The 21,684-nt window shown below is 48.5% G+C and overlaps 2 protein-coding genes across 3 annotated transcripts in view; one reads left to right on the top strand and one right to left on the bottom strand.

Moving 5' to 3' along the window:
- ASTN2 (astrotactin 2) overlaps positions 1–6,616 on the top strand; it is a 352,662-nt gene extending 346,046 nt beyond the window's left edge. For both annotated transcript variants that reach the window (XM_074556304.1, XM_074556303.1), the window contains one exon: positions 6,122–6,616. In XM_074556304.1, the coding sequence (XP_074412405.1) occupies positions 6,122–6,359 (238 nt within the window). In that variant the 3' untranslated portion in view covers positions 6,360–6,616. The remainder of the gene's footprint in view (positions 1–6,121) is intronic.
- Positions 6,617–14,646: 8,030 nt separating this feature from the next.
- Positions 14,647–21,684, bottom strand: part of PAPPA (pappalysin 1) — a 180,560-nt gene continuing 173,522 nt past the window's right edge. Inside the window, exon 22 of the mRNA XM_005493856.4 lies at positions 14,647–20,447. Coding sequence (XP_005493913.2) covers positions 20,340–20,447 — 108 coding nt within the window. The 3' untranslated portion in view covers positions 14,647–20,339. The remainder of the gene's footprint in view (positions 20,448–21,684) is intronic.

The raw sequence follows: 21,684 nt of genomic DNA, 5'->3' as shown, positions 1-21,684 counted from the left end.
CAGCCTATAAGAATCACTACATTACCATACTGTGTTACATTTTAAACCCTACAAACTCCTCTTTGGGCCCCTTCTGCCAAGCTGTAGGGTCTGCTCTGACCCTTGGGCCTGTCTGCAAGCAGAGGGTGTTGTTCCATCAAAAGGGGATCACCTTCAGCTGGCCACACCATTGTTTTCCAGTTGTTCTGTAACTGAGGTATCTCAAAGCTTGCTTTCGTTTCAATCTCGCTTATAGTTTCTATATTCTCAAAATCTTTTGCCAGGCAATCATATTTATAAGGCTTTCCTGTTTCATCTTCCCCAACATGTAATACAGGCCTGCAAAAGTTTTTCCTTCTCCCTTTGTTCCTATCTGCTTGTTGGATGTGGCTGAGGATCTCTCCATAATACCAGGATGACACCTCACAACTTTACACCCCTTCTGGACACAGATCCCAGCTGGCCTGGGGCTTGTCCTTCTCCAGAGATGACCTCAGTCATAGTTTCTTTGGTAGTTCAGTGGCCTCTGGCACAGAGCCACTCTCATCTTCTCCCTGCCTTCCCTCTGATGACACTGCAGGCTTGTTTGTCCTTTGCAATTGTTCCTTTATTTCTGAATCCCTGGGAGCCATCAGCTTCTTCTTACATATCTTTATTTCCCCTGTTACTTGAGACCAAACCCACTGAAGGATGCTGCCTAACCTGATACCTGCTCCAAGCTAAGGGGCAGCAGGGTGACATTTAAGCTGCCAGTTCCAGGACCCAGCTAGAACTGGAGCCATTGGTCAACTTGGCTGCTGTTTGCTGTCCCCACTGAGCCAGGGGAGTTCCTCCCAGCACTCCTGTGCCCTGAGAAATACGTGATCTGCAGCCAAGGGGATGGATCTATAAAAGCCAAGGCAGCCAGCGACAAGACAGAAGCTCTGCCATCCAGCCTGGCTTCTCAGGGAGCTTGGACAGAAGCAGAATCACTGACACAGCAGGAGACAACGAGGATTTTTTATTATTTTTAAATTATTTTGCCAAGGGAGGCCATCTCATAAGAGGATTTTAATTGACAGGCTGCTCTCCTTCCCAGAGGGACAGGCATTTTTGTACCTTGAAATGTTTATCAGATGAGCCTGGGCTTCACAGTGAGCGTTCACTCATAAAGCAGAGCGACAAGAGGGGAGCCGGCTGCCTCTGTGTAATAAATACATCACACCAAGGCCCTCGTGAGCCCAGTTTCCATGAAAGCCACAGGTTAGTGCAAACAGCTGCTGGCAAGAAGGCACACTGACAGCCAGATGTCCCAACCAGACCGTTTACATTAAGGAGACATTAAAAACTTAGCTCATAGGTGGCCCTAAACCAGGATTTTCTGTGGTCAGCAGCATCTCAACACCTGGCTTGCCTCATCCTGCTCATCTCCTCTAGCAACCACAGCCCCTTTCCTGCTCCCCCCATTCCTCTCACAGACACTGAGTGAATCTCACACAGTTAATTTGTTCCAACAAGACAGAAGAATCTGTCTAAATCAGTGAACTTTAATGCTACTGTGCATCTAGACCTCTGGATCCCTGCAGCCAGCCTGCTTCCTATCACAGCCACAGGGAAATTTCACTATTATTTTCTCTTGCTGTGTTTTCAGGATGATTCTTATGTTCACTGCAAGCTGGGGATGGATTTTAAGAGGAGGCAGAACAAATAATTAAATTAAAATCTTCTTTCCATGCCCCTATTTGTGGCTACCAGCAACACTGGAGTCAGTGCATGGCATCAGCCCAGGGCTCACAACCTGTCCCCTGCCCTAGCCAGTCACCCAGGCAGGCAGCTGGGCTGGCCACATGACATGCATCTCCAAAGCAGCTGCCTTCTGCTACAAGGGGGAATGCAATGTTCTGATGGGAGGCTGTGATAAGAAGAGGCCATCAAGTCCTGGACTCACTGTCCTCACACACAAGGGTCTGAAAGACCCAGGTCAGTTCTCAGCAGAGTGGAAAATCTGAATTTATGACAAAACCACCTCATAGAGGAACTCAGCAGCCAGGCAGCCACCCCTCCCTGCAGTCTCAGGAATCTCATTCTTCCTTCCAGCCCAGGTATCATTCCTTAATGGCTCCTTCATGCTGCTTTTAGTACCTCCCTCCAAGGTGAGTAAGGGCAGGGCTTGGCTGGCTCTGGATGCATTTTTATCCCCTATCAGCCCTCAAGGTGAGTGCTGGCTGTCCCCTGTGCAGCTGGAGGGGACAAACACCCCATCAGGGACACCCCTGGCACGGGGCAGAACAGGGAGCTCCTGCTCTCTGGCAAATCCTTGCAGAGCTGGGGCTGTCCAGGCCCTCAGGGCCCTGTCTCTGTTGATGCAGGAGCCCTTGGGAAGTGCCCTGGCAGCAGACACCCATCCCCTCCCATTTCCTCTTCCCCTCCATGCCACGAGGCACTGCAGAGGGAAGTGCCTGCTTAGAGCTGTCACTATTTTTAAATCCCCCTCTTCATCATTTGTGGCTGTGCTGTGACCTCCTAAATCCACCTCCTAAGTGCAGTCCAGAACCAATCCCTGGCTCCTGTGGTGGCAGAGAGGGCACTGCTGGCCCACACCAACATGGGGACATCCCCATCTGGGCTGTGGGGTCACTTCATCCCTTGGGGTCCAGCCACAGGCAGCCAGGAGAGTGACTCCCCTCTCGCTGTCCCCTCCTAATTCCTGCCCTTTAATAAGGCAATAAATTGCAATTCCTGGCAGGGATGAGGTTGGTCAGCATTTAGGAAGATTTCATTTCCAGTATTTGAAAAGGTGGTCGTTCTGACCCGACAGCCCTCCGTGGGGAGCACTTGGGTAATACCCGGGCCTTGATTTATGGTGTTAAATTGGCAGCCCAAGAGCTGCTCCTGTAATTTATTACCCAGCCTTCACCAGAAAGCCTCTCTCTCTTTCTCACCCCTCCCCTCACCCACTCTGTCTCTCTTCCTCCTTGTTTTTTTTTAAGAGGGAACAGCTGACAGCCGAAAGCTAAATCTAACATTTACACATGACTTCATTAGCCTGCTAAAATAAATGACTCAAAGCACTGAAACCCATCAAAACTGCAGCTTTGGCACTGGGCATCAAAAGCGAGGGGCCTGATTCCCTTTGCCCCATCACCCTGTCCCCTCTGTGACCACAGTTCAGTGTTTCCAGTATCTCACAGGGCCAGCCCATCATGTCCCACATCCCATCCTTAAAAAGAGTTTTTTCCTGGGATTGACTGCACAGAGTGGGCTGTGGATGCAGCAGGTGTGTGGAGACAGCTCCAGGAGAATCCCAGCCTCTGGCACAGCAGGCATCAGCAGGTTGGGATGGTTTGATCCCTGGATTTCTTGCCATCCTTGAAGTGCTTCCCATATGTAGGAATATTTGCCTGGATAAGAGGTCTGAGTATATACAAGGAAGCAAGGACAGCATGGTGAGTTCTAGCAATATCCAGGAGATCATTAAAGTGTAGTGGAGCAAGTAAGGAAATAGGAAAGTAGAGAAGGCCAAGGGAAATGGAGGCAAAGGCAGGTTGTGTGGGAGAAAAGTGAGAGATGGGTGAGAAGAGCTGTGGAGGGTAGGATAAGGGAAGTGGTGAGAAGGGAATAGAGGAAGGGAAGAGTGGAATAGAGGAAGGGAAGAGTGGAATAGAGGAAGGGCTAGCAGAGGGTCACTGGCCAGCTAAAATACCCACTCCTTGTGTTGATGTTGGTTACCCACCATGAGGGTTTTCCTCAAGGGCTGGTCATGGCCACTCCTCATTGCTCCCCTCTTGCTGTGGCTGGGAGAGGCCTTGTGGTAAGCTGGAATAGTAACCAGTCTGGGGGGAATACCCAATGATTGCTTGTTTGACCTCTGAATAGACGATTTCCCTGTATTGGCACATTGTTCAGGTCCATGGACACCAGCCCAAGAACAAGCTAAAGGGCTGGGGAAGGGCCAGCACCCCAGTTTGGTAGTAGAGCAGCTTTGGGATAAACCAGGGTGATTATGGAGTTGGAGAGAGATGAGATTTCTCCTCTGTGAGGGTGCTCTGGCTTGAGTGATCTCCTCCTGAGCATGGCCAGCTGACATAAAATCCATCCATTGAGGTGGGTCCTGTGCTTGTTCACCCTTCCCTGAAGGAAAGAACCAGTGCAGATATTAAGAAAATTTCCCAGCATGAGGATGGGAAGAACTGGAAGAATCACCAGCTCCTGACCTTAGGAACAGGTCAGAAGAAATTCATCCAGGCAGGTTGATCCCAGCAGGAAGTGGCACAGGTGGTGGCAGTGACTGATTTGCTGAAGTTTGGCAGCTGTAGTGACAATCACTACGGAGTTTGGTTTGCTGCTGAGCTGAGCTTGAATCAATCAGCCTTCACCAAAAGCACCTAATGCCATCATGGAATTTGTGGCTCCAAGGGGCACAGGACCTGTTCCTGGGAGCGTGTCAGCTCTTGGTGTGTGGTGGGAGCACCAGATGCTGTAGGTCAGGTGGCTGCTGTGGAGAGAGTAACATGAGCAGAGGTGTTGTGTCAGAGCTCAGCCCATGACATCATTATTATAGATGTGTGTAGCTAACAAGGTTAAAATTGCCCTAAAATTTTTATTTTTATAATTTTATTTTTTTTAATATTTATCCTAATTTTTATTTTTATTCTTTGCCTTGCGTCTTTGTGGATAAAATCCATAAATGGAAACCATGGAGTGTTGTCCAGGAAGGCCCAACTTCCTTTATTCCTCCTTTGCCCTCAAAGCTGACCCAGAGCACATCACCCTGGAGAGGAGTGGGACAGTTTTCCATGTGCAGCCCTGGAGGAGCAGTGGTTTCCTGCAGCCTTTGATCCAGTGTTCCCACTCTGGAGGGAGAGTCTGAGCTGGCTGAGGGTGCCAGGATGCCCTCTTGTCTCCTGCCACCATCTCTGCCCTCTCTGGTGGCATTGAGGTGACCCTGACCAGCCCTTCCCTGGTGTCCAGACATCAGGCTCCCAATGCTCCCCCTGGGCTGGGAGCAGCTCACAGCCTGAGCTGCAACACCACTCAGCTTTCATAATCAAATAATCCCCATGTTTATGCCTTGCTGACTGACAGTGCTGCCCCTGACATATCATTATCAGGAATTTACATTCCTGCAGCAACTGTGAAATCCCCAACTCCTGAATCCAGAGATTTCCTGTGGCACCAGAGGGAGAGGAAATAATCTGTGATCTTGAAACTTTCAGACCACTGAAGTAAACCCTCTTCCCTCCCTTTGTTTGATTTAGCACTTTGCAGACTCCCACAAGGGGATTCTTGGTTTCTTATGGGTTTATTTTGTTTTGTCGTAATGTGTTGTGCTTTTTTTCCTCACTCTTCCAGTGTCAGTCCTTTTGGGCTGTTTGCCTCCTGCAGACTTGGGAAATCAGGAAAGGGAGGGCTGTGCTGGTCAGTCAGGGGCATGTCACAGACATCTTTTATGAAAAAGAGAAAAGTCATTTCCTTAGGATTTTTCCTCCTGAGAAGTTGAAAAGCCTCAGGAACAAAATGTAAACAATGGTTATCTGCTGCTGTGGAATGCAACAGGTGCATCTGTGATTGGTCCATGTTGGATGTTTCTAATTAATGGCCAATCACAGTCAGCTGACTGGGACTGTCTGTTCGAGACATAAGCCTTTGTTATCATTTCTTCTTTTTCTATTCTTAGCCAGCCTTCTGATGAAATCCTTTCTTCTATTCTTTTAGTATAGTTTTAATATAATATATATCATAAAATAATAAATCAAGCCTTCTGAAACATGGAGTCAGATCCTCATCTCTTCCCTCATCCTGGGACCCCTGTAAACACCGTCACAGGGGCAGGAAGGTGCTGGTGGAGCCAGCACTTGTGCTGGAGCTGGCCAGGATCATATGGTGGTGGTGACAATCTAGCTGGGCAGAGTGTCCCCAGGGCACAGAAGCTGCTCCAGTGGGTAAGACATGAGGTCTTGGTGCTGGTAAATGGTAGGTATACCCAGAACTTTGGGAAAAACAGAGCTTCTTTCCACTTGGAATAGGAAACACAATGTCTTAGGTAATGGGTCTTGCCCATTCTTGCCACAAGACAGAGCTGTGGCAGAATGCAGAAATCCTGGCTGCTGGTGTCCCCTGTGCCTTGCGTGCCCTGCTCTATTCCCATCTCTGTCCCCTGCAGGAAGGCTCACCTGATCCTGAGGAGGCTGGAGAAGGTGAGCAGCCACTGCTCGACGCTGCTGCGCAGCGCCTACATCCAGAGCCGCACCGAGACCATGCCCTACCTGTTCTGCCGCAGCGAGGAGGTGCGGCCGCCCGGCGTGGTCTGGTACAGCATCCTGAGGGACACCAAAGTCACCTGCGAGGAGAAGATGGTCTCCATGCTGCGCAACACCTACGGGGAGTCCAAGGGGCGGTGAGGGAAGGAGCGGGGCCTGGAGCTGTGGGAGGCAAAGGGACTCCGAGGAGTCGAGGACTTGTGATGTGCTGAGTGGCTGGTGGGGTTTGGGGTCGGGTGATGAAGGGGACAGCGAGGCCAAACAGGACTTTTTCTCACAAAGACAGCAGAGAAACAAGAAACGAGCAAGTTGGACTTTAATTTCTTTTCCTTTTTTTTTTTTTTTAAATTTTTCAAGAGCGAAAAGAAAAAAAAAAAAAGAAAGAAAAAAAAAAGAAATCACCTAATTTGACTCAGCATAAAAAAGCCTCTCCTTTTTAATCTTTTCTTACTGAATTTCCTGGACTACACGCTCCAAAACCCTGGGAGGAGGAGATGCCCACTCGAGGCCAGGGCCAGGCAGAGGGGAGCTGATGGGTGCAGGGTGATCCCCTCCCTGCCCTGCCCTGCCTGCCCTGCCTGCCCTGCCAGCGGGCAGCAGCCGTGGGGCCCCGGTGCCGTGGTGGCCGAGGACGCCCGAGGAGGTGGCGCGGGTGACACCGGCGAGGGTCCCGGGGCAGGGAGCCAGGCGGGTGCCCGGGACGCTGCAGGCAAGCTGGGCTTTTGTAGCACTCCGAGCGGACGGGGTGGCTCCGTGTGCAGCCTTCGTTGGAAAGGCTCCCGGCAGCTTGTTCTGTGCATTAAAGATTCATATCGAGTCCATCTTTGCTTCCCTGGTGTTTCTTCCTGTCGTGGTGTCGCCTCTGCTTGGGCATCCATGGGGATTCAGTTCTGGCGTGGCGCTCCTGGGATGTGGCTGAGGTGAGGGAGCTCAAGATGGATGCACAAAAAGGAGGGAAAGAGGGAAACGTGCAGCCTTTCTTACAGGCTCCCCTCCTCAACACTTCCTCAACACCCAGCTTAGCCACTGGTCCCAGTGGGAGCTGGAAGTGTGTGGGAAAGCCCAAGAAGAAAGCCAGGGGCTAAAAAGACATGGCGAATCTGGTTTGTTTTACTGTCAGATGTGGGTTAGGCTGGCCTGGGCTCCCTGTGGGTAATGGATTTCTCAGCCTGGTAGCCAAACCAAAAAGTGCGGGAGGGTGAGAGGGGAAAAAATACAAAAATCAGATCAGCTCAAAGCTATTGCTTTTTCCTTTTTAAAGCAGAACAACGAACCTGGAGAGGTAAGAGAGAGGAGTGTGGGTTGAATTAATCAGTTTAGTCAGCCCAAAGCTAATAGTTTTGTTTAGTTTTTCAGGTTATTTAACCCTTTAACATCAAATCAAATAAACAAGAGGTGAGTTTCAAAGCAAAAATGTTTTCAAACCAAACAACAGTGCAGAATTTGATGTGGACAAGGTTCAGACAGAGACCTTTTTCTTCTTGAGCTAAACCTATTTGCCTGATTTGCACCCAGTCAAATAATTCTGATTGTTCCTTCTGAACTTCTCTTTTTTTTTCCCCCTCTTTTGTTATGTCTCTTCATTTGAGCTACATCCATCTGCTTTGGGAAGGACTCCAGCACCTGGTCAAAATCTGCTGAAGTTCACAGAAAACTTTGCTGTAACATTGCAGCCTGTAAGACAATCTCCAAAGCGGTGCAGGTTGCCTGAGGTCTTAATTTTTAAGCTAAATTCCTTTTTCTGATGGACAGAGGGAGGAGGATGACTGAGGGCTCTGGGCTATGGCCTGTGTGTCCCTGAGGGTTATACCATACCAAAAACAAAGGGAGGGATCATGACACCACAATGTGTAAAAATCTGAGTGCCCAATACTGCTGCTGCCTCTTCACCATCCCTTTGCCCTCTGGGGGTGAGTGGTGGCCTTGGAGTTTGGCTGTGGGGGTGAAGGAGATGATCATGATTAGTTGCAGTCAAATGAAGAGTTTAGTTTTCCTGGTTGGAGCTGCAACAACACACAACAAAAGCCTTGGAATGCCCATGTGGGGGTGCCTGGTCAGTGCCCAGAGTGGTGTCAGACCAAGCTGCCCACTTCAAGTGCTGCCAGGACACAGGGTGTGCAATTTGGTGAAAAACCCCCAAATCTCCCTTCGGAGGCACTGATGCAAGTGACCAGGACTGATGTGCAGTTTTGAGTGCCACGGTATAAGAAAGATCTAAAGGCATTGGAGAATGTCCAAAGCAGGGGCACAAAGATGGTGAGGAAGGGTGAAAGACATACGAGGAGAGGCTGTGGTCAAGTTTGTTTAGCCTAGAGGAGACTGAGGGGAAATGATATCACATTTTGCAGCTTCCTCACCAAAGCCAATGGAGGTGCAGGCACTGATCTCTCCTATCTGGTGACCAGCGACATTCCTGAGAGAATGGCATGAATATATGTCAGGGGATGGTCAGGCTGGAGCTGCCTCTGCTGCCTGCAGGACAGGTCCCCTGCACACTTGGCAGCACACAGCTCGGGCCAAGGCTGCCAGGGCCAGCAGCAGCCACAGGGAGCTTGGCTGGTCCATCCTGTCCCTGCTGCTCACCGGGTGCAGCTCCAGGTGCTTTGAAGCTGTCTTGTTTTCTCAAGGTTCTGGCCCGCAGCTGTGCCGTTCCTTGTACTTTTTATAAACACGGGGGTTTATTTTGTTTTTGTTTGCTTGGCTCGGGGATGATTCATTTCTCTTGGAAGCCCCGTGATGGGGAGCAGCTCTGTGGCCTCACTGCAGGCAGTGTTGTCCAACCTGAGGGACAAATTGCCTGTGTTTTTTGTGAGTGACTGTGAGGTGTGACAGGAATAACGCTGCCCCTGGGATCCCTCTGCATTGTGAGTGTGGTGCTAGGTGTTAGGAACAGGAGATGCCAGCCAGAATACAAGGCAGCTGGCTGGCTGGCTGCCCCTCAGCATGTTTTTCTCCTCTCTGACACTGCAAACTCCCCCAGAGTGGTGTTGTTTGCACCTGGGATGTGCATCCCTCACAGAGCTCTGGGGAAAGGACAGAGCTGCAGCAGGGGAATGTTTTGTTGCAGATGCTGATGGAAAGGAGATCTCCAGCTCTGGTAGCCCTGACTGGGAATGGAGCAGGAGCACAGGCTGGTTGTCCCCTGGATCCACAGTGCAGCTGTGTCCATTGCAGAGGCTCAGTTTGCTTGTTTTGGAAGGCTGCTGAGGAGCTTTGCTTTGCATCCATGGTGAGACTGGCTGCTCGTACGGGTACATGCACAGAGCGGGTTGTGTGTGAGCCTGTGTTAATGTGTACAGAGCAGGTGGAAGAGTCTAGACTCTGGGCTGCAGGGCTTGATGGCCGTTAACCTGTCGTGAAGCACACCTAGCTCCCAGATCAAAGCCAGCAGAGCCTCTGGCCAGTGATGCTACCTGGCACAGTGCGCCCAAGCCAAACAAAACGGAGGAATTCATTGAGGTTACACATCCTCCAGCACACAGCTCAAAGGAAGGGTCTGTATTTTCTCCCTGGAAACTTTGGAGAATGTAACCCTCTGGCTTTCAAGATAAACACTTGCAGTCATAGCCCAGCAATGCTGACAGATGGACCTGTGCTTTATAGTGTGCACACACACACACAGACCCCTGCCACTCCTCTGACTCCCTTGGGGAAAAGGAACCCCAGCTCCAAAGCAAATTGCTGTTTCCCCAAGAGCTGGTTGTTTTTGCCAGCCAATACCCCGATTTTGCTGTGCCTGGGCTTTGGCAGACCAAGGGTGATGCTGTCCTGGGTGGGAGAGCACCGAAGGATGGATGAAACATGAAAAACAAATGGGGAGAGGGGCAGAAAGATGCCATCCTCCATGTTTAATACATAAACTACCCAATTTATCTATTACCCTGAATTTATTTCCGTAATGGGGGAAATAAATACCCTGAAATATTTAAATAAAATACCCTAAAATTTTTTCCCTAATGGCATTGCTGGGAAGGGTCACTTGGCTTCAATGGCTCCTGGATAGAGTGATCAGCTTTAGGATGAGTTAAGGTCAGGAGGAGAAACCTTCTCCATGTGTCGTTGCAGTGAGTGTATGTGCAGGTAACAGCATTGATGGAGCAGCCGTGGGTGCATCCTGCACAGCCTGGCCCTGCTTCCCCCACCCGTGCACCCCAGCTCAGCATGGGGAGAGGGTTTCCCTGCAGAGAAACCTTTAACAAGCATTCGCTGCCACTTCCAGCATCCTGTGAGAGTCCCAGTGGGCACACGCCCTTGTGGAGGGCACCCAAATCCGCCCTTTTTCTGGCAGCTGGGAGCTGGTGACAGCTGCAGGTCCCTCCCAGGGCTGCGTGGGGCTGCTCCCTCGGGAGGAGCCTGAACAATCCCCATTGTCCCCACGGCCATTGTTCCCCCCTGGCCCCGGCCAGGCTGCAGCTGGCAGGGCACACAGAGGGGCTGATTGTTTGGGTTTCTGTGCTGCTGATGACACACCACTTTGGGACAGCTTCTTCCCACGGCACAGGCCTCTGGAGTCAAGTGCTGCGTTTGCTCCTTTATTTATTTGTTTGGTTTCTGCTTTTCCTCTTTTCTTTCTTAAAAAAAAAATAAAAATCTTTTCCTTGGTTGGATGGGACTCTGCTGAGGCTGGGGAAGGAGCCAAGGGAGTGCCAGTGGCTGTGCTGTGTGGGCAGCCCAGGTTCTCATCATCCCATGGGGTTCCTGGGGGGACAAAGCCTTGCAGTGGCACTAATACCCAGCCATGGCAGTGCCCTGTGGTGCCACAGATGACTCAGTAGCCTGCAAACTCACGCCTTGTTTCCCTGGGAGGATGTAAACCACACGCTGTACCTGCTGGGCCAGGGGCAGGATTAGCTGTCCAGAAGCTGAGCATCATGGCATTAATTGATGTGTGCACTGTGAGACACAAAGGAAAAGGTTTCTTGTTTATTTTCCTAAGCCTGCCTGCCTCCCCGAGTGTTGGTGGTCATGATGTTACACCAGGTCCATGGCTCACAGTGCCACCATGGTGGGGTGACATGCCCTGGGCAGCTCTGGCCTTGCCAGTGCCCCTCACAGCACTTGGCAGGGGCTGAGGGGCACAAAATCTGCCAACAGACTCTTGGGGCTGGGCACCAGGGGCTGCCAGGGCTCCAAGGGTTGGTTTGAACCACTGTGATGTGCTTCAGCTAGGACATTTCCTGTTGTGCCATGAGGGCTGGGGGGCTTTAAGTGCTTGGGTGGAAATTTTGAGCATTGCAGTAGTAATAAAGTGTGCAGTAAAAAGAATTCCCATTCCCTTCCCTGCACCTGCCCGCCCTCCCATCTCTCCAAGCCTTATTAGCAGACACTGTGGAAACACAGCAGCACCAGGGATTGGGAAAATCCATGTTATTAGGGTGGTGTGTGGAAAAGAACGGGTCTGTGCTACAAGGTGAGTGCCCAAAGACACAGGTGGGTTTTGGCATTCAGCCAGAACCATCCCCATATCTCAACTCTTTCATCAGAATTGCGAATGGAGTTGAAGCATAAGTTGGTTCATCCCTGTGGGCTGGATGAGGCTAAAGGAGAGCAGCAATGATCTTAGGTATGGGGTTCTTATGTTTCTTTAAAAAACATAACTGCGGAAGTAATTTTTAAATAAAAACGCTGGCAGATAACATCTTAAAAGCAGGACAAGGAAGGTGGCTACATGGGATGATGTTGCTCTTTGGATTAGGTCTTCATTCATCATGAGCAAAATGATCAAAAAGTTGTGGATAACCTTTTATCTGAAAAAAAAATCATGGAAATTGTTTTTAACCGCTAACAATCCTCCCCAGGCCCGAGAGAAGTCGGCCAAAAGATTGTCAAGACCTTTAAAACTATTATGACACAGTATTGCCTCACTTGTACTTAAAAAAAATGAAGACCCTGGCCCTTTGGCTGCATTCTATCAGAGAATTTAGGCCAGTTGTTGACTTGCATGATGTAGGCAGCTGTTACTCCAATCCAGGGCAGAGGCAAAAAGCTGGGGCCATCACAGTGTTGTCGCAGTTAATGATCAGCAAAAAGCAGAATTTCAGCCCCAGGTCCACTCACTTTTCTTCACCTTACAGATGTGTGTGCCTTAGAAACTGAAAAACTGAGGAGGTGGAATAAACAAATCCAGGAAAAGGTAGTGCTGGACCAGAAAGGGTTTGCTGGGTTTGTGTGTCTATATGTGTGCAAGCAAGTGAACCCATGGGCACAAACCTGCCAGCCTGAACACTAATTTGATTTTCAGATGTCCTTGTTTACATGGAAAGGAGTTTTGTTTTGTTTTGTTTTGATTTTTTTTTGGGTTTTCTTCGTACTTGAGAATTGTTTTCTTTATATTCCAGTCCTCCTACGGAAGTTTTTTAAGCCTCTGTGTCTTTTTGACATGATTTTTTTCTGCTGCTAACAGCTTCATTTTCCCATTTCAGGATGATCTTTAAGGTCCCTTCCAACCCAAGCCATTCTGTGATTCTGTGATTGCCACAGTCACTGATGCCATGCCTGTCTGAGAAGCGGTGACTTTGGGCTGAGAGAGGATTTTGCCACATGAATTCAGAGCAATTTCCGCAGATTTTTTTAGTGATTGATCTCCAGACAAAACACATAACCAGGGCATAGAAACTGTTGTTCTGACTGTGCATTCCAATTGATCCTGGGGTGGTTTTGCACGTGCAGGAGGAGTGGGGCTGAGCAGAGCCCAGCAGGAGTGAGCTGCCTGCTGCTCCCTGCCTTCATGGCTGCTCCCACCTTCAGGTCTTTATTAATCCCTAATAGATAGCTCAACACACAGCCAATTGATTTGTGCATTGCTATAGACACAGCCCCTTTAATCCTTCATTCCTGGGCCTTTTTATCTACAGCATGTGCTATTGATAGAGCTGAGTGTGACGCACTTATACTCCATTAATAATGCATTGACCAAAGACAAGGATGGTATAGAAAACACAATGCATTCTTGCTCTTGAGATTTCTGTCTCTCCCTGCTCAATATGTTGCGGTGGTTTTTCACAGGTAAAATGCAAAACATTTTTTTTTACTGACTTTTTTATGCCAGAGTAAAGGGAAAAAATATTTATTCTCAGAAAAAAATAAAATCAGTTATTCTCAGAAAAAAAAAAAATTATTCTCATCCCTCAGTATATTGTCCTGATGACACACAAATTATTGGTGCACACTTCACAAGGCCTTGGTCTGGTGGAGAGCAGACGTGTCAGGGAATGGGTTGGACTCGATGATCTTGAAGGTCTCTTCCAACCTTCTGATTCTGTGATTCTGTGAGACTGCAACCACAGCTCTCTCTAGAACACTGGAGACTGATTTATCTTTATTTGTCTCTTTTTTCATGTGTCCAAAGGCTCTGTGCATCAGCTCTCTGGCTGCACATAGCTTGCTTCCAACCTTGCTTCCCTTCTAGGCAATACCCCTGAGCCAAGGCAGGCTCCCACTGGGAGTGGTTTTTTTGATGACCATGTTCTGCATGTGATGAAGAAGCTAAGAATATGGAAAATATGGAAAATATGGACATTTTCAGGCTCTTTCACACCAAAACCTGCACCAGCCTTCCTGGAGAGAATGGTACCTGAACCCCCTTGGCAGAACCAAACCCACTGGAGGTGAAATGTCCTCACAGGGCTCTGGCCAGCGCTGCCTCCCTCCACCCTCTGCACCCTCCAACAAAACACAGCAGTTTTCATCCCCCTGTCCCAAAATCAGAGAGCTGGAGCAGGATGCTCAGCAGCTGTGCAGCCAGATGTGGGACCCCACAGCCACTCAGTGCCCACACTGGGTGCCCCCATGGGCTCGACCGAAAGCAAAGGAGACGTGGCAAGAGCGAGGGGTCCAGTTCAGAACTCTTTAATACAAGCTTATATTGTTTGTGTTTCTGATTCTCTGTTCTCCCAACATCTGGGGATATAACCCTCATATGTGTGTGAGCATGTGTATGAAGATATATACAAAATCACACAGTTAAATATTTAAGCATACAAGGTATTATATATTTATATAATATAGAACTTTAGGGTATAGGAATCAACAATGGCAAAATATTTCTGATGAATCTGACATAACTTTTTTTTTTTTTGAGTGAAACATGACCTGTTTTTGAAAGACCAGAGGAAGTTGTTGCTTATTCAAAGAAAGAGAAAAAGCTGTATAAAGAAATTCTGTGAAAATGATTTAAAAAACATCATGAACCAAAAAAGGACAACTGTTAAAAACTGTATTGAAAAAAAAAATAAATTAGATGAACAATTGTGTAAATATAAATTAAAAAAGATGACAATCTTAATAAATAAGCTTTACTATTTACATCTTTATATATTGCTTGGAGACTTAAATTAGATCCGTTAAAAACAAACGAACGCAAAATAAAACCCAAAATTGGAGCAGCAAACGTACAGGCGTGAGGTACAGAATTAAGGGTTGAACTGTATTTTGCTTGTTTCTTTTTTTTTTTTCTTTTCTCTTTTATACAGTAGACCAGTAGAATTCTTGTGAAAATAGATCCTCAGCACTTCATTGGAGTATTGGTTGACGTGGCTTCCAAAAGGTGCCAAGAAAGATTCCATAATAATAACAATAATAATAATAATAACCATAATAATCATAATAATTATAATAAAAAGATACAATATGATACATAAATATGGAAGAGCAGTTGGTAATATGAATACATTTTTCTCTAGACGAGATCACAGTTTTATTTGTAAATATTACACTGATATATATATAATATTACACATATAATATTATATATATATCACATATATATTTATATATATATTTATATATATAGTACGGCTCAATCCTGCTCCCAGTGAAGTCAACAACAACAAAAACCTGTGTTGACTCGATGGGAGCAAAATTCAGCCTCTCATCTGCAGACAGGTACGTAATTACAGAGGCCGTACAATGCAAACTCCACAATGGTTCCAATTCCCTCTTGAATTGCTGGTGAAATGTTTTGTTAAAGCCCTGGTTCTTTGCACTCAGAAGATGGAAACTTGGTGGTTGAATGTGGCCTCACCAAAAGAAGGAAAAAACAGAAGACTAAAAACTAAGCCAGAGTGGGAACCAAAGACAACTTGGACTCGTTAGCTCCACATCTCGACCCAACAGGACTAAAACTACCAACAAGTAGCACCAAGACTCCTCACTCAACACCTGAAGCCAACCCAAGCTCTTGAGTGTGGCCTCAGAGGAAGTGATTCTCACTCTCAATGAATCTTGGCTGTGTAGATCCGGTGAAAAGGGGAAAACTCAGTTTGCCAAACGAAGACAGAAACAAAACATTAAGCCTCGCTTTGCTCCTGCTAAAAGGAACAGGGGGGTTTGAACCCCCCAGGTGGCAGGAACAGCCCAACACTAAATCCCTATTGCCCAAATTGACCTTAACTCCAAGGAAATACATCTTGGGCCACCTGGACCTGCTCCTGCTGATGTTCTGCTCATTGCTCCCACTGAACTCAGTGGTCAAGTTCCTCCAGGGAAATGGGACTGCTCTCAGGGCTTCAGTATGCCCAGCATATAAGGTCACCTGGAGTCAGGAGTGCTGCTGCACCCTCAACAGGGAGATGGCCCTCCCCAGAGGAGGGGGTAACATGGAAAAAATCTAAAACTGATCAGCTCAGCTGCACCACTGAGACCAAAACGGGGCCCACAACCATAAAGCTATTTAGAGCATATCACTGCAAGGCATGTGGTCCTCTCCCAGTGATATGAACATGCCCATCAACTCTCACTGGGGCCTCCAGGGACTGGGCAAGATGCTGCTGAAAGGCTGGGAGTTTCCATGGCATCCAAAAATAGTTCAAAGGCCAGACTTCCAGCCCTGAAAACCTTCTGGGCATCCCAGCCTTGGCTGACTTCACCTCATCCCTTTTTTGACTTCTAGTTCAGCCTCAAATGGGCACAATGGGCTGGAGTGTGGGAAGGGGGGCTCAGCACCCCACTTCCCCAAAATGGGAATCACCTGTCTGCTCAGGTAGCAGCTTTCTCCTTCCCCCTTCACTCTCTCAGCTCTCCGGGATTCAGACTGTGCAGTGCTTCTGAGTGCAGTAATTAGAGCACAGTGAAATACTGATTAAATGCTTATGTACAGTTGGATAACGTAAAAATAAGCACAAATACACACTTAAAAAAATAATCTGGAAAAAAAAAAAAACAAACTCCACCCCCTCCCTCCCCCCACAAACAACAATATACCAGGGGATCACCCCTTAGCCTTAGTTCCTGGACTTATCACAACACACGAGGAAAACAAAACCAGACAATGTTATAAAACCTCACGGTACTTCTAGGGAAATCTACACTTAGTATCTAGCTCTCTACTCAGCTGGCAGAATCGGTGTTTTCCTTTCAAACACACAAAAATAGGCTTTGCTCTTCTTGGATTTGGATTATGCGGGTTTTCTTTTCTCTTTCTTTTCTCCATTTTCTATGGATTTTGTTGTTTTCTTTTTTTCTCTCTTATTCCTCTCTGTAAAGCCTCACACGTTATTTTTTTTTCCCCCACTTGAATCACTTGCAGCAAAAAACTTTTGTTGGCTATGGGGCTTTCTCTTTTTTTCTCTCTCTCTTTTTTTTTTCCTTTTTTTTTTCTTTTTTTTTTTTTTTTTTTCTCTTAGACACAGGTAAAACCTAAAACAAACCGACAGTTACAACCAAGTGAAACTGAAACTAGTAGAAGGGAGGTAGCTGGAACCCGATTCCAAGAATCCTCTGGTGCCATCCTCCTTTCTCAGCCTGGGGGGTGACAGCGGAAGATGCAAGAAAAGCAGGAGGACACCAGCTCAGCCCTGTCTGCGAGGTGGTGGGGAGGGAGAGGGGTAGCAGCTGATTGGAGTTTCCCACCCCACCGTGCACCATTCGCCGCTTTCTGCTCCAGCTTTCCCTCCTGCTGGCCATGGGCATCCCCCACAGCCTGGTGGCCCCACATACGGTGCAGCCCCGGCTTACTGTGACAGAGAAGATGTTGGCACTAATGTGAAATGGATTTTATGAGCAGCTAAATTTCACCAGCATCAGCACCCTCTTCTCTTCCCCCAAGCTTCTGGTTTGCTGCTGTCCTATGCTGCTGGCTCAGTGGGTGGAGGTGGGCGTTTATTTCCCTCTCACCTTCCACCCACTGCCCACCACAGTCAGGGAGGGTCTTTCCTAGGACTCCATTTGAGGCCCATACAGTGGTAGATGATGTGAGGATCCAGCTGGCCTTGCCCAAGGTTGGAAGCACAGGGGACAAGACCTGAGCATGTGTCCATTCCCCATGGCTCCCCTCCTGGCATCTGTCTGGGTGCTTGGTGCAGCACCTGAAAATTCAGAGGGGATTTGCCCCAATGGAAAAAAACTAAAATCCAAAAAAACATCGGATTTAACATCACTCAGAGCAGATCTTTTTTTCCACTCCTGATCCCATCAGCCCTACTGGAGGAGATGGACAGTGCCAACATAGTAGTTAAAAACAAAAATCAAATAGCAGCATGGAAAGCCTGCTGGTGGGAAAGGGAGTTGGGGCACCCCAGGGCTGCAGGAGGGAAGCTGAGGACTGAGGCTGTGCTGGTGGGAAGCCTCTCTCTCTTGAGCTGAGCTCAGCGGGGGCTGGTCCTGGCTGGCCAGAGGGGCTCAGCTGCCCTTGAGCTCCTGTGAGCCCACAGCAGCGAGTGGCAATGATGTCTGTACAGACCTGCCTCTCCTGGGCACTGTCCAAGTGGGAAAAGCAGATGGGGAATCTCCTCCGTGCTGAGCTCTGCACTGGGAAGGGCATTTTCAGCATGCACTCAGGAGCTGAGCTGAGGCTCCCTGCTGGGATGAAACCCAGGTGGGATGGACAGGGGAAACCATGCCAAGATGCCTCAGGCATTGAGGACGTGAAGTGCTGTCAGTCTGACAGGCTTTTGAGGGTGTGAACTCTTCTGACAGGGTGGCACATGGACAAACTGCCAACAAAACAGGGGAGGGCAAAGGGACCAGAAGGAAGCAGCAACCTTTGCACAGTTATTTACTTCCCATATTAGTTAGAAGGCAAAGGGCAAAAGTGGAAGTTAATGCCACTGCTCTCTAAGCTGGGGGATGTTCAGCCTAACTCCATGGCAGGAACCCTGACCCCACTGCACCTCCCTTTCCAGGACACCCCTGCACAGAGGGGGCAGAGCCATCCACACAGCTCCCACAGTCAGGCCTTCTATAGGGATAGCTGGAGCTTCACAACAGAGAGCTCCTCACCTTTGTAGTGACAATCCCCTCTCCAGGCCTCTACTTCAGTTCTTGAGATTCTTCTCTGGTTCATTACAATAGAAACAACCCCAACAGTGGATGACAAGAACCTGGCTCCCTGCACTTATTATTCTAGATTTTTTTTTAATTTCTAGTTCTCCAAATAATTTTTACCTCCATCTCTATGAGCTAAATGACTCCTGCCCTTACCCTTCTGCCTTGCTCCAGTGCCTAAAGCAGGAGTTAGAAAAAATCTTTTTCTCTTTACCCAGTAGATTATGCAAGTCACGACAGTTCCAAGGAACAAACAAACCTAACACAGGGAGGGATGCTCTTTTGGATGTGTGGTCTCAGCAGGAGCTTGGAGCACATGCCCAAGCCACACTGGAAAGATCTCTGGGATTTCCCTGGGATGGGCTGCAAAGGCAGCAGCATTGGATGCCCTGGGTATCTCAGTGACTCAATGTAATGAACCCTGTAAGGAAGGGAATCACTGAGGGTCCGGCACATGTTGCTGAAGCAGGAGGATGGCAGGGAAGTGTGAGGTCTGCTGCAGCTAATGCCCTTCTTTCTGGAAGATTACAAACAGCTATAGGCTCCTGGTCTATCCCAAATGCCCAACCCACTGGCCTGGGTGCTTAATACTGACAAATATGGCCAAAATTCTAATACTGTCTCCTATGGGCCTTTCCTCATGGCAGGTGTCTCGTCCTCCTCTTCCCCTCTCCCTGGACAACAGGAGCATGAAGCAGTTGTCAGAATCAGCTCACCCCAAGAGTAGGGTGGAGGAGGCTGGAGAGCCACTTGGCAGGGTGGAGACCAGAAAGCAGATTCCTTTGGCTGGCTGGTGTCCTGTTTTCTTGCCCCAGTGCTGAGGAAGAGACCAGAGGGTTTGAAAGGCAGGTTGTAGGTAAGCTTTAAGGCAGACTGTTTGGTTGCATGGGGTTGTTTTTCACCCTGTCCTGACACAGTAAGGAAACTATTTGTATGGGACATAGCAGCAGGAGTAGCAGCAGCAGACATGCTCAAATGACAAGTGCGGGTGCGAGTTCCCCTCTCTGTGCTCCTCAGAAGCAAAATCATCCATGTTCTTCCTCAATGCCAGCCCTTAGACTCCCCACTCCCTCACTCCACCACGGACCACCTGCCCAGCTCCACACAGAAACACCCCAGAAGCCCTGCAGGCTACAAGGGGGGCTTTTTGTTGGCTCTTGGAGGGCAGGGGGAGAAGGAGGAGCTGTACAGAAAGGCCACTGCAGTCTGCTGAGCTGCCTGGCTGGAAGTAGCGTTCCTGTGAGGAGCAGATGCATCCCACACCTCGAGCTGGCCGGGTGCCTGGCAAGGCCCTTGCCAAGGGGCCCAGCCCTGTGGAGATCCCACCCCAACCACAGTGCCCCGAGCATGCGATACCTTGGCATTCAGCATCAGAAAAGGCTCAGCCTGGAGTGCTCCAAGAGCTCAGCCTCTTCCACCAACGGTCTGAGTTGTGAGTGCTGGGGAGGGGAAAGTGTTTTTTTGCGTTGATCATAATCTCTCACTTTTTCTCTCTTTCTCTACTTATTTCTATAAATATGTGTACATAAATAGTTTGTTTCTTGCCTTGAATCTAGATATGAACTGTTCAAATTAGGTGGGCATAACATGCTGTTTTGATACATGAAAGTCATCTTGACTTGATTCTTGGTTGGTTTTTTTTCTCATGATCACTATTTAAGATATAATTAATACATAAACCCCTACTTTGAGCTCTCCTTGGACAAAAATTAAAGGCAGACTGGTTGAATTCTAAGGGTCCCTGGTGCAGAAATGCCATCCAGTTGAGCAGCTAAATGTTAAAAACGATACCAAAAGGGATGTGGTGTCTCTCCTAGCCTGCCTTGAGCAGTGTGGTCCTCCTTTCCACGTCACTTGGCTTTACCCAAGACTGAAGCCACGGAGGTCTTTCTGGTTGTGCTCTTGGGCGTTGGGGTCCCGGCAAGCACACTCTCCTTGTAGGTCACAGGACATAGGAAACGGTGTCACCTGGGAAAGAAGCCAAAAACACAAAGGCATGAAGGAAGGAACACACCTACAGCAGCCTGGAGAACAAAAAAAAATGACCTCTGGGGTGAAATCTTCTGAGATCAGCTGCAATCTTCACTATGTTATTTTTTACAGTGATTTGTGTTAGTGCTGAGCTGGTGCTGCACGGAGGTTCCTAAGGGCCTCTGGTTTGGGTGCTGCTGCTTTATTTAAGTCCATTTGTGCATTTAACTGTGTTCTTGGGTTCAGTTAAGAATGTTTTCAAGAATGTTTTTGGGTTCAGTTCCTCAGGAGTAGAACCAAGCACTGTCTCACAGACCAGTGCAGCTGGAATGCAGCAGGGACTTCTCGGAACACCTCTCGTGCTTGAGGTCAGGAGATGCAGCTAACAGGCACTGAGGCACAGCACAGGAATGCAGTGGGAGACTGCTGCATTCACCGTCTGTCATCTCTCTGTGACCCCTCTGGACAAGCGTGGGAAGGAGCTGAAACAATAGCCTGCCATGCTTGCCCACTGAAAGCTGGTTTGTGCCTCTTGCATCACAGTATTTACCTGCAGAAAAGGCAGTGGGACAAGTGTCTCACTTGCCCTGAAGTGAATTCCCAAGAATTTCTCCCATCTGCACAGACTGAACAAATGACCTCATTCCCCTCCTTTACACTCCTTCCAAGGCAGTGCCACAACCTGTTCCAATGTTCCCAGCGAGGGCTGCACAGGCTCTGTCTGCTCCCCCTGGCTCTGCTGCCACACGTTCACTCTCCCTTTCACAAACACTTTTCTCCAGGCTATGGTGCCTGAGTCTGCCTGTTCCCTATGCATCACCCACAGCCCATCTAGGAATGTGGACCCAGCATTGTGCTGTCATCTCCAGCTAGACCTTCCACACGAGTCCCTGCCTGTCCCTCTCCAGGATGCCTTTCTCCTGACGCACACCATTTGGGAAGGAGGGGTGTGGAGCTTCATTTCACAACTGGGTAGCCTGGGGCAGGGACATGCTGACAGAGACACTAAATAGCCAACGTTCATCATCAAATCAGGGCTCAGAGAGCCTCCTCCCCTTGCTTTTGATTCCATTCACAGAAGACCCGACCCTCCAGGTGGAATAGGGCGATGACTCTTCATCAAGCCATGGCCTCGGTGACTTATGAACTAAATAACCAGTGAATAATCTGAATCTACAAATTCACAAATGTGGAGATTGCAAAGAGAAGAAAGAATCCGAAAAGTTAGAAGCTA

This window comes from Zonotrichia albicollis, chromosome 21, assembly GCF_047830755.1.
Source record: "Zonotrichia albicollis isolate bZonAlb1 chromosome 21, bZonAlb1.hap1, whole genome shotgun sequence".
In the NCBI taxonomy this organism is placed as follows: Eukaryota; Metazoa; Chordata; class Aves; order Passeriformes; family Passerellidae; genus Zonotrichia; species Zonotrichia albicollis.
Note: the sequence above shows the minus strand (reverse complement) of the source record. Positions and strands in the feature narration are given on the sequence as shown.